This window comes from Hylobates moloch, unplaced genomic scaffold, assembly GCF_009828535.3.
Source record: "Hylobates moloch isolate HMO894 unplaced genomic scaffold, HMol_V3 SCAFFOLD_12, whole genome shotgun sequence".
NCBI lineage: Eukaryota > Metazoa > Chordata > Mammalia > Primates > Hylobatidae > Hylobates > Hylobates moloch.
The window spans coordinates 94,283,512-94,296,810 of NW_026652287.1; the positions used below are offsets into that span (position 1 = coordinate 94,283,512).

The 13,299-nt window shown below is 38.2% G+C and overlaps 1 protein-coding gene across 4 annotated transcripts in view; it reads right to left on the reverse strand.

Annotated features, from left to right (window-relative positions):
• Positions 1-13,299, reverse strand: part of CEP83 (centrosomal protein 83) — a 137,048-nt gene that overhangs the window by 11,849 nt on the left and 111,900 nt on the right. For all 4 annotated transcript variants that reach the window (XM_058425300.1, XM_032170911.2, XM_032170914.2 and 1 more), the window contains exon 11: positions 402-477. In XM_058425300.1, the coding sequence (XP_058281283.1) occupies positions 402-477 (76 nt within the window). The remainder of the gene's footprint in view (positions 1-401; positions 478-13,299) is intronic.

The following is a 13,299-nucleotide window of genomic DNA, read 5'->3' on the forward strand; positions in this document are numbered from 1 at the left end:
TTTCACAGGGATATAGCAAAAAATACCTCATGATATAAAGTTACAAGTCAATCACACAAGTAACTTAAAACCTGGATATTTCTATTGAGTTTTTAAAATTCAGAATATTAAAATACTGTCCTTATAACTGTAATTAAAAATTATCATGGGCTATATATATATATATAGATATATATATATATATATCTTAAGAATAATAGCAGTTAGCCAAAGAAGCTTATTAAAGTATAGAAGTTTAAACATTTTAAAACATTTTATCTTTACAGATCATCTCCAACAATATGTTACCAATTGTGGTTAGATTCTAAAAATACTGATTGCAAAATTTTTTTTAAATTTGCAAAACATAAATTTAAAGAAGCACTTGAAAAAACAAAAGGAAAACTTTGCTAAAATCATACCTGTTTTAGGTCAGAATTTTCATTTTTTTCCTTCTCTGCATTTTCAATAGTCACAATTTGTTGTTGAAGTTTTAACCTAAAAATCACAACCCAACAAGACATTAAGAATCCATGATTCATCTATTTCACTGAATTAAACAGTCATTTTATTGAATGCCTGTTTGACACCAGACACTGCAAAAGCACAAATACAACCAAAGATTGAGACTTCAAGAAACTAGGTTGTGTTCACATATAACAAAAATGTAAAACAAATTACTGCTATTGTGATAGGAAAATCTACAAACTAGGGGCATAGAGAGGATGAGAAATCAAGTCTGTCCAGGGGTACTGGGGAATGCTACATGGATAAAAACCAGACAGGTAGGATTTTGATATACATAAAGAACAGCCTGAAAAAGTGGCCTTTCCTGGGCGCGGTGGCTCACGCTTGTAATCCCAGCACTTTGGGAGGCCGAGGCGGGCGGATCACGAGGTCAGGAGATTGAGACCACGGTGAAACCCCGTCTCTACTAAAAAAATACAAAAAATTAGCCGGGCGCGGTGGCGGGCGCCTGTAGTCCCAGCTACTCGGAGAGGCTGAGGCAGGAGAATGGCGTGAACCCGGGAGGCGGAGCTTGCAGTGAGCCGAGATTGTGCCACTGCACTCCAGCCTGGGTGACAGAGCGAGACTCCATCTCAAAAAAAAAAAAAAAAAAAAAAAAGTGGCCTTTCATGGAAAATTATAGAATGTGTTGCTAAGGTATCAGAAGTAGTCTAGTTTAGGAGAGGCCAACTTACATCCATATAGTATTGTACAATTTACAAAATTCTTTCAGACACACGCTACTTCATTTTCATTCTACAAGGCTACAGATTTAAAAGAAAACTAATACAACACATCATCCTGTATTCTATAAAATATCTTATGGAGCTTTTCATCCCTGAGATGAATGAATACTTACACATTTGCAGACTCTTCAAAGGGAATAATACATCTACAGCCAGAGCCTTAAAACGCAGAGCAGCTCTAGTGACCAAATGAGTAACCTCATGAAGAAGACATTACACTAATTAGGTTTGGCAGGATAGGCCCTTCAGCCTCCTCCCTTTCAAAACTCTTCAAACACCTATCTCACACATAATTCACTTGGAACCTATTTATAGCTTGGTATTATTAGCATGTCTGATCTGTCCAAGTAGAATGTGTTTATCTGGACAACACTCTGAAGACCCTAGGTCTGTGCTTTGAACACAATAAGGACTCAATAAACATTTGTTGGCAGACTGAATGAACCAACCCAAATCATGGATTAGCTGTTTAAATGTGTGAGATGATTGGATAATATAACATAAAAAACCTGAAGATATGACCCATTGCTTCCTGAGACATTTACATACAAATGCCAGAAACGATGAATCTAAAGAGGGCCAGTCCTTTTCCTTTTGCTCCACCGTCAGTACCAGTCACATTCTTATTTCATAATTCTAGCTACATGATTACTCATTCAAACTATCTGTGCACTTCCTCCATTAAATGTTTATGAATGTTATCAACTGGGTGCCTTTTTTTTTTTTTTAAAAATAAGAGATGTGGTCTCACTATATTGCCTAGGCTGGCCTCAAACTCCTGCCTCGGCCTCTCAGGTAGCAGGGTGGCTAACTTGGGGCTTTTAGGTTACTGACTTAGTAAAGGTTTCTTTCCACAAAATCATGAAGATGAAAATGGAAGAGAGAACACCGTGGGTCCCAGCTCAGGTCCACAGTTAGAAAACTTAGGCTCTAAGTATATCCTAGCTCCAGTTGAGAATCTGGATACAATTGGTAAATTAACAAGAAACATGACCCAGTTAAGAAAGTTATGGCCTAATGCTTTCTATATAAGTTACACAGACACGAAGAGAAACAATAGTGCCCTACACACAAAAGCTGAAGCCAAAGAAACCAATGGTAAAGAATATCTGAAAAATCATTAAAATATGAAAGGATGGAGAAAAAAAACTAAATGAAATATGAACTAAGTAAGAGCACCATTGTGGTAGACTATAGAAGATGATATACAACAAGACCTTCCTTCAGTTCAGTTTGTTGAAGCAGTACTGGGTTAGAATCTAAAACTAATTTTTTTTTTTTAGGAGAAAATTAGTCCATGATTTAAGATCATTACATTTAGGATTCTATGGGATAATGAATCTTAAGATAAATAAGATAGGAATAAGACTAATGGTATTAAAGTTCAAAAAGGTAGATAGTTTCAAAAGACAGTGCTGTAAATTTAGGAGTAAAGTACAGTATCTTTTTATTAGGTTTTGAATACTCAACGTGTGTCACAATAAGTCAAAAGAAAATATACCTTATAATAGACGTACAAGGAACAGAAAAAATTGCAATTAATTTTCATTAGAGGATAAGTTAAGGCTACATAAAAGAGATGCAATTTGAACTAGATCTTGAAGGAAAAATAAGAGTCTGAGATAGAGAAATTAAAGATACAGGTGACGAAGAGTGCAGAGGAAGTACAGAGACGGGATTTAAAGCACTGTTCACTTATGAAGTAAAGGGGAAAAGGACATTTTCAAAATAGAAAGGGAGAAGAGAATGGATGAAGGTACCGGAATTATAAGATGGCAAGAGGTTGAGAAAATTCATATCCTTAGCTTATGTACAAGTAAGAACATTGAACAGTTTCCAAGCTGAAAAGGAAGCAAGGGAGCCAGGTTAACAGATTGGAAGAAAAAGAGAAGTCCAGAGACTACTAATTTCAGTATCTTCAGTGACAGTAGCATGGATAAGAGAAAGAAAAGATATTTATGTCTTCGAAGTGATCAGTTCTAGGTGATGACAAGGTCCAAGAAGTGTCTAGGTGTACAAGATACTAAAGTAGGATAAAGATAAAAGAATGCCAGAGTGAAGACAGAATAAACTATAAGGCTAAGGTGTTGCGTAGTTCAACAATATGAATACATAGTCACTAAGAATGATGGCAAGAGAAACAGAAAACGGAAAAAAGTTGAGCCAGATATCAAAGTCCTCAGTGACTGCTAAGGAATACACTGTAGGTCATTAACTGGAAGAGATAAAAGACAGGTATAAAACTGGATGCCACAAATATCAAAGAAAAAAATCACTTTAACCATACTCAAACAATGAACTGGAAGCACAAACAGGGCTTACAAATGCTGATTTCTCTTCTTGGTCTCTTGTTGCAGGAGAGAGGAAGGAAGAGTAATTTCTGCTTAAAAGGCGTTCCAGGTTATATGCCATGAGAAGAAGAAAGCAGTTTTCAGTAGGGGGAGAGGCATTAAAAAAATGTTGAGATTGCAAAAAAACTTATTGGTATCAGAATAGGGATTCCAGAGGCTACAGTGGAAACTATTAAAAGTTTTAATGAGCAGGTGATAGGGAGAAATCAGAAGGTGAAGGATGAGTAAGTTGGGGGAAAAGTAACTATGAGATCAAGTACTTTATACTTTTAAAGTAATTATGAAGGCAGAAATAGTAGGTGAACTGGAGGGCCAAGTTACAACAGACAATGTAGCTATGAATAAGTTTAAATGGAAACTTTGGAATAACATTAAGATGGAACTATTTCAAGCTCCCTTCAAAGTATAGGGAAGTCAACTGTAAGGATCATGATCTAGGTCTTCTGTGGCAGGCAGCTGATATACTGATATATACTATTTCTTTTTTTTTTTTTTGGAGATGGAGTTTCACTCGTTGCCCAGGCTGGAGTGCAATGGTGCGATCTTGGCTCACCGCAACCTCTGCCTCCTGGGTTCAAGTGATTCTCCTGCCTCAGCCTCTCAAGTAGCTGGGATTACAGGCATCCATCACCACGCCTGGCTAATTTTTTGTATTTTTAGTAGAGACGAAGTTTTGCCGTGTTGGTCAGGCTGGTCTTGAACTCCCGACCTCAGGTGATCTGCCTGCCTTGGCCTCCCAATATATGCTATTTTGACATTCAGCAAATATTTATTGAGTACCTATACATGCTGAGCCCATTCTAAGTGTTGTGGATACATCAGAAAATAACAAGGACAGAATACCTACCCTTGAGGAGTTTATACTACAACAGTGTTGTCTGATAGAACTTTGATGGTGGAAATATTCTATAATCTGTGCCTTCCAATATGATAGTCACTAGCGACATGTTGCTGTACATTCGAAATGTACTTTGTGTGACTGAGGAAATTGAATTTTAATTTTTTAAAATTCTAATTTAAATTTAGGTTTCAACAGTCATCTGTGACTAGTAATATCATATTGGGCAGCAAAGGCTCTAATGTAACTTCTTGGCTTCATTTAATATGAGTCTCTGCTATCAAAGGGAAGCAACATACAGGGCAAACAATAGAAGTTGTATTTGTGATTCCTCTACTGTCAAAGAATCCTATAAGTCTCATGAGAATGGCAGTGGCCTTCTTATACCAATCTTCTGAAAGCATGGTTCTTGCTTGTGAGCAATGGAAATTGACACTGGCCATTATTAGCAAAAATAAACTTTCCCGAAAGAATATAAGAACCCACTCAAAAGAGAACTAGAAAACCGAAACCAGGATACAATAATTGACAGGAATCACAGGCAAAGACATGCCACAGCCCTGCCTGGTCCTTCAAACACTGACACATATCCTTTCATCCCTTACTTCACAGTTTAAATTCTTGGGAGAAAACGTGTCCAATGGGCCAATATAATTCTTCTCAAGATGCAGTCGAAGTAGAAAGGTGGATATATTAAATGATAGTTTTTTGGTTTGTTTTTAAAAAAGCAAATATCCAACACTGGCAGCAAAGAAATCCAAACTGATGAAATTTAACGTTCATTAAAAGCTCAAGAAAAAAAACAGAAAGCCCCAAATGGGAAATAAGAGCCCTGGCTTTAAGCCACGCAAAAAATAAATTAAGGGGGTATTGACTACAGGATATCATAAATGTTCAGGTTCCCTTTCCCTTGGTTATTGCTATTTCCCCAAAGACCTCCCCCTACTTTTGATATCAAACTGCACATCATTTACTTCCTCCTCCTTCACCCACTCCACACAGAGACATGGGCATATAACCTTGGCTGAGCCAGAGTGCCTGATACCACAGTCGCAGTGGTAGGTCCAGGGATGAGCATGTGACCTAGACCCAAACTTGTCTCTGGATTTTTTTTTTTTTTTTTTTTTTTAAGACAGAGTCTCACTCTGTCACCCAGGCTGGAGTGCAGTGGCACAATCTTGGCTCACTGTAACCTCCACCTCCCAGGTTCACGCAATTCTCCTGCCTCAGCCTCCTGAGTAGCTGGGACTACAGGTGGCTGCCACCACACCCCACTAATTTTTCTATTTTCAGTAGAGAGGGGGTTTAACCAAGTTGGCCAGGCTGGTCTCAAATGCCTGGCCTCAGGTGTTCCACCCGCCTCGGCCTCCCAAAGTGCTAGGATCACAGGTGTGAACCGCCACACCCGGCCTCGACTCTAGACTTTTTAAACTTGAGTTTGCTAACAAGAACTTTGTCCTCTTGGCTTCAACACATGTTCCCAGCATCATAGAGATAGCACAGAAGACAAACGAGAGAGAAAATAAGAGAGGAGAGAGAAAATAAGAGAGGAGGAATAAAAGAAAAGGAGGGGAAAAGTCACTATTATCTAATTGCATTTGAGTTCCTAGATCCAGGTGTCCGTGAAACCAGCATAACCCTTATCTTTCCCACAATTGTGTAAACCAAGAAATTCCCTTTTGTTTGCTTGCATTAGTTGGAGTTGGGTTCCTGTCATAACCAAAAGTTGACTACATATTCTATTATATTTAAACTCCTTTAATTTTTACATGGTTTTAATTTGCAAATTGAATAAATGTGCAGTGGAGCAGCCTTTTGAAATACAGTACTTTTATAAAAATAATTTTTATTACTCTTGGCACTATGATAAGGTAGTGGTAAAAAAAAACACTTTCATCAAAAGACTGGTATATAATTAATAAAGGATCTGTCAAAGCAGTGATTAAGATGTAATAGATTAATATCTACTTATCACAGATATATATTATTTGTAAATAAATGGATATTCCTGCTTTGCATGATTTATACTTTCCATTTCCTTAGTAAGACCTTTTGCTCCACAGATAAGTCTCCGATCTGTCACAGGTTATCTAAATAGGAGGTGCTGCAATTATGATCATTTTAATGAATGATCAAAATAGACCTGGTTGATGTACCTGGACTTATAAATCAGTAAATCATAACTGTCAAGGAAAAAATACCACAATTGTAGAACATTAAAAAAAAAAAAGCCATGCAAATCATGTAAATTAATCCTGCTAGATTTTATGTTGGTTACTATTTCTATTTTAAAAAAAGCTGAGGTCATTTACACATTATAGGTGAAACTACACAGTAATCAAAGAAAAATTATCAATGTGACTAACAGAATAGAAAATTATTCATATTTAAGAAAAGCTAAAGGAATGAAAGCTGTTTTATATAGCAAAAAACTAAAAAACAAAACAAAACAAAACCTAAGGGTCAAGTTCATTATTGTGTTCAAGTAATGACAGAATGCTGAACATTTTATCACTATGGCAACAGAAACCCAAAGCAGGAGAAACAGGTTTAATTTCTAACAGAAAAGATTCTAACTGGCCAAATTGTGGGATTATAATAGGATAAAACATTAGAGTAGGATGCCTGGGGAGGGTCTCCCCCTACTTTCTGGAGACTGTCAAAGAGAGATTTAAAAACGACCTGTCCTCAATATGTCCTAAAAAATGTACCTACCTAAAAGCAAAAGGACAGACAAGATTGGTTCTTAAAATCTATTACAGATTCATGCTTTTAGAATCACAGCCACTAACAATTTAAATAAATTTATAAAACCTAAGTAAATAATAAGTATACCTCTGCCTGAAATAATTCTTTCCTAAGTAATGCAGATCAAGAACCCTGTCTCAAAACATAGCCTACCACTTAACGAACATGATTTTTAAAAGCCACTCAAACTTTATATAATTAGAGACATCACTAAGATACTAGAATTTGAAAAGCAGACATAAAGAATTTCCAAGTGTTGAAGATAACAGCAGATGTCTAGCTCTGTGTTATCCACATATTCTGCAAAAACAATACAGAAAAGCAAAGAGAACAAATAAAGCCACACAAAATCATACCCTTAGCATAACTGGCAGACAGAAAATGCCCAAAACCTCAAAGTAACTGTAAGTAAAATGAAGGAAAAAATACCAAATCCCAGCAAGTGATCTCTCCCATTCCCGCCTGCAAATCTTTGCAGGCAAGGGCTCACTGCATGTGAATGTACTTAATTCACCCATAAAATAAAATGTTTAATTTATTAAAATTTGGCCCACAAAACAAGACCCAACTAAACGATACATATAAAACACACATTTAAAAAGCAAAACGATTCAGAAAATTTAAAAATAAGAGGATAAAAGTACACCGGGCAAATAGAAACTATATGAAAACAGAAGTGGTGGTGATATCAGACAAGTCAAGCAAAAAAAAAAAAGACAAAAAAAGCACTTTTTAATGCTAAAAACTACAATTCACACTTAAAATAGAACTGCTATGAATATTTATATTCTGTACCAAATACCATGAAACTCAACTTTATGAAACAAAAACAAGATATACAAAGAGTCACATATAGAAACACAAGAATAATAGGAGACTTTAATATATCATTCTTTGTACAAGACCTGTGTGTGTATGCGTGTGTGTATATATACATATAGAACTTCATACTCTTATAAGACTCCATGTGTTTATATAACACAATAACTGACATATACTATGGGACTAAGTGACTATAGTCCCATAGTCGCTGGGCATGTGACATGTCCAGAATGTGAAACTTAAGAAGACACCCATTCTAAGACTCCTGCAAGTGCAGGGTCGGCACATGAGACCGTCGCCTTAAATTTTACATCCTGAGCGCCTCACTTGCTTTACCCTAGTCCTGCCCTTGATAGATTAGGTTACAAAGAAACATCAGAGTGTTCCACAAAGTAGAAAGAGTACAAACAATACTCTGATCACAATGCAATAAAACTAGAAATTAACGTTTTAAAAAGGTTCTCCTACCTGGAAAATAAAAAAACTTCTGTTATAGACTGAAACATGTTCCTTCAAGATATGATTACATTTGGAGATGGGGCCTTTAAAGAGACAATTAAGGTTAAAGTCATATGGGTGGGCCCTAATCCACCCACTAGTGGATTATAAAAGTGTCCTTATAAAAAGGATAGACAAGAGGGGATGCAAAGGCACAGAGAAAAGGCCATGTGAGGACAAAGTGGGAAGAAGGTGGCTACCTGCGAGTCAAGAAGAGAGGTCTTAGGAGAAACCAAGCTGGGCAATACCTTAATCTATGACTTGTAGTCTCCAAAACTGTAAAAAAATTAATTCCTGTTGTTTGATCACCCAGTCTGTGGTATTTTATTATGGCAGACTTAGCAAACTATTACATCTTCTGTTAAACAACTCTTTGGCAGAAAGAAAAATACAAATTAAAATTAGTGAATTTCTTTAAAAATAATAATTAAAACACTATATAATTTATAGGATACACTTAAAGCAGTGATGAGAAGAAAATTATTAGCACTAAATACTCTTACCAATAAGAACGAAAGAATAAACTGTAGTAAAATTAAATTCTCAACTCAAAAACAACCAAATGAACAAAGTAAACTAAAAGAAAGCCCAAGGTATATAAAATGACCTTAGAAAACTCTAAGAAATCAAAAAAGCAGCTATTAGAAAATATGTGACTTTAGTAAAGTCACAGGATTCAAAATCAATACATAAAAGTAAACTATATTTCTATATGCAATGAACAATTAAGAAGTCAAATGAGGGGTGGAGCCAAGATGGCCGAATAGAAACAGCTCCGGTCTACAGCTCCCAGCCTGAGCGAACAGAAGACGGGTGATTTCTGCATCTCCATTTAAGGTACCAGGTTCATCTCACTAGGGAGTGCCAAACAGTGGGTGCAGGACAGTTGGTGAAGCGCACTGTGCGTGAGCCAAAGCAGGGCGAGGCATCGCCTCACTCGGGAAGCGCAAGGGGTCAGGGAGTTCCCTTTCCTAGTCAAAGAAAGGGGTAACAGACGGCACCTGGAAAATCGGGTCAGTCCCACCCTAATACTGCGCTTTGCCAACGGGCCTGGAAAACAGCACACCAGGAGATTGTGTCCCGCACCTGGCTCGGAGGGTCCTATGCCCACGGAGTCTCCCTGATTGCTAGCACAGCAGTCTGAGATCAAACTGCAAGGCAGCAGCGAGGCTGGGGAAGGGGTGCCCGCCATTGCCCAGGCTTGCTTAGGTAAACAAAGCAGCCAGGAAGCTCGAACTGGGTGGAGCCCACCACAGCTCAAGAAGGCCTGCCTGCCTCTGTAGGCTCCACCTCTGGGGGCAGGGCACAGACAAACAAAAATTCAGCAGGAACCTCTGCAGACTTTAATGTCCCTGTCTGACTGACAGCTTTGAAGAGAGTAGTGGTTCTCCCAGCACACAGCTGGAGATCTGAGAACAGGCAGACTGCCTCCTAAAGTGGGTCCCTCACCCCAGAGCAGCCTAACTGGGAGGCACCCCCCAGTAGGGACAGACTGACACCTCACTTGGCCGGGTACTCCTCTGAGACAAAACTTCCAGAGGAACTATCAGACAGCTGAATTTGTGGTCTCACGAAAACCTGCTGTTCTGCAGCCACCGCTGCTGACACCCAGCCAAACAGGGTCTGGAGTGGACCTCTAGCAAACTCCAACAGACCTGCAGCTGAGGGTCCTGTCTGGTAGAAGGAAAACTAACAAACAGAAAGGACATCCACAAGAAAAACCCATCTGTACATCACCATCATCAAAGACCAAAAGTAGATCAAAACACAAAGATGGGGAAAAAACAGAGCAGAAAAACTGGAAACTCTAAAAAGCAGAGCACCTCTCCTCCTCCAAAGGAACTCAGCTCCTCACCAGCAACAGAACAAAGCTGGATGGAGAATGACTTTGACAAGTTGAGAGAAGAAGGCTTCAGATGATCAAACTACTCCGAGCTACGGGAGGAAATTCAAAACAATAGCAAAGAAGTTAAAAACTTTGAAAAAAAATTAGACGAATGGATAACTAGAATAACCAATGGAGAGAAGGGCTTAAAGGAGCTGATGGAGCTGAAAGCCAAGTATCGAGAACTACGTGAAGATTGCAGAAGCCTCGGTAGCAGATGCGATCAACTGGAAGAAAGGATATCGCTGATGGAAGATGAAATGAATGAAATGAAGCGAGAAGGGAAGTTTAGAGAAAAAAGAATAAAAAGCAATGAACAAAGCCTGTATTCAGGAAACCCATCTCACGTGCAGAGATACACATAGACTCAAAATCAAGGGATGGAAGAAGATCTATCAAGCAAATGGAAAACAAAAAAAGGCAGGGGTTGCAATCCTAGTCTCTGATAAAATAGACTTTAAACCAACAAAGATCATAAGAGACAAAGAAGGCCATTACATAATGGTAAAGGGATCAATTCAACAAGAAGAGCTAACTATCCTAAATATATATGCACCCAACACAGGAGCACCCAGATTCATAAAGCAAGTCCTCAGTGACCTACAAAGGGACTTAAACTCCCACACAATAATAATGGGAGATTTTAACACCCCACTGTCAACATTAGACAGATCAATGAGACAGAAAGTTAACAAGGATATCCAGGAATTGAACTCAGCTCTACACAAAGTGGACCTAATAGACATCTACAGAACTCTCCACCCCAAATCAACAGAATATACATTTTTTTCAGCACCACACCACACCTATTCCAAAATTGACCACATAGTTGGAAGTAAAGCTCTCCTCAGCAAATGTAAAAGAACAGAAACTATAACAAACTGTCTCTCAGACCACAGTGCAATCAAACTAGAACTCAGGATTAAGAAACTCACTCAAAACCGTTCAACTACATGGAAACTGAACAACCTGCTCCTGAATGACTATTGGGTACACAATGAAATGAAAGCAGAAATAAAGATGTTCTTTGAAACCAACGAGAACAAAGACACAACATACCAGAATCTCTGGGACACGTTCAAAGCAGTGTGTAGAGGGAAATTTATAGCACTAAATGCCCACAAGAGAAAGCAGGAAAGATCCAAAATTGACACCCTAACATCACAATTAAAAGAACTAGAAAAGCAAGAGCAAACACATTCAAAAGCTAGCAGAAGGCTAGAAATAACTAAAATCAGAGCAGAACTGAAGGAAATAGAGACACAAAAAACCCTTCAAAAAATTAATGAATCCAGGAGCTGGTTTTTTGAAAAGATCAACAAAATTGATGGACCGCTAGCAAGACTAATAAAGAGGAAAACAGAGAAGAATCAAATAGATGCAATAAAAAATGAAAAAGGGGATATCACCACCGATCCCACAGAAATACAATCTACCATCAGAGAATACTACAAACACCTCTATGCAAATAAACTAGAAAATCTAGAAGAAATGGATAAATACCTCAGCAAATACACCCTCCCAAGACTAAACCAGGAAGAAGTTGAATCTCTGAATAGACCAATAACAGGCTCTGAAATTGTGGCAATAATCAATAGCTTACCAACCAAAAAGAGTCCAGGACCTGATGGATTCACAGCCGAATTCTACCAGAGGTACAAGGAGGAACTGGTACCATTCCTTCTGAAACTATTCCAATCGATAGAAAAAGAGGGAATCCTCCTAACACATTCTATGAGGCCAGCATTGTCCTGATACCAAAGCCTGGCAGAGACATAACCAAAAAAGAGAATTTCAGACCAATATCCTTGATGAACATTGATGCAAAAATCCTCAATAAAATACTGGCAAACCAAATCCAGCAGCACATCAAAAAGCTTATCCATCATAATCAAGTGGGCTTCATCCCTGGGATGCAAGGGTGGTTCAACATACACAAATCAATAAATGTAATCCAGCATATAAACAGAACCAAAGACAAAAACCACATGATTATCTCAATAGATGCAGAAAAGGCCTTTGACAAAATTCAACAACCCTCCATGCTAAAAACTCTCAATAAATTAGGTATTGATGGGACGTATCTCAAAATAATAAGAGCTATCTATGACAAACCCACAGCCAATATCATACTGAATGGGCAAAAACTGGAAGCATTCCCTCTGAGAACTGGCACAAGACAGGATACCCTCTCTCACTGCTCCTATTCAACATAGTGCTGGAAGTTCTGGCCAGAGCAATCAGGCAGGAGAAGGAAATAAAGGGTATTCAATTAGGAAAAGAGGAAGTCAAATTGTCCCTGTTTGCAGACGACATGATTGTATATCTAGAAAACCCCATGGTCTCAGCCCAAAATCTCCTTAAGCTGATTAGCAACTTCAGCAAAGTCTCAGGATACAAAATCAATGTACAAAAATCACAAGCATTCTTGTACACCAATCATAGAGAAACAGAGAGCCAAATCATGAGTGAACTCCCATTCACAATTGCTTCAAAGAGAATAAAATACCTAGGAATCCAACTTACAAGGGATGTGAAGGACCTCTTCAAGGAGAACTACAAACCACTGCTCAATGAAATAAGAGAGGATACAAACAAATGGAAGAACATTCCATGCTCATGGGTTGGAAGAATCAATATCGTGAAAATGGCCATACTGCCCAAGGTCATTTATAGATTCAATGCCATCCCCATCAAGCTACCAATGACTTTCTTCACAGAATTGGAAAAAACTACTTTCAAGTTCATATGGAACCAAAAAAGAGCCCGCATTGCCAAGTCAATCCTAAGCCAAAAGAACAAAGCTGGAGCCATCATGCTACCTGACTTCAAACTATACTACAAGGCTACAGTAACCAAAACAGCATGGTACTGGTACCACAACAGAGACATAGATCAATGGAACAGAACAGAGCCCTCAGAAAT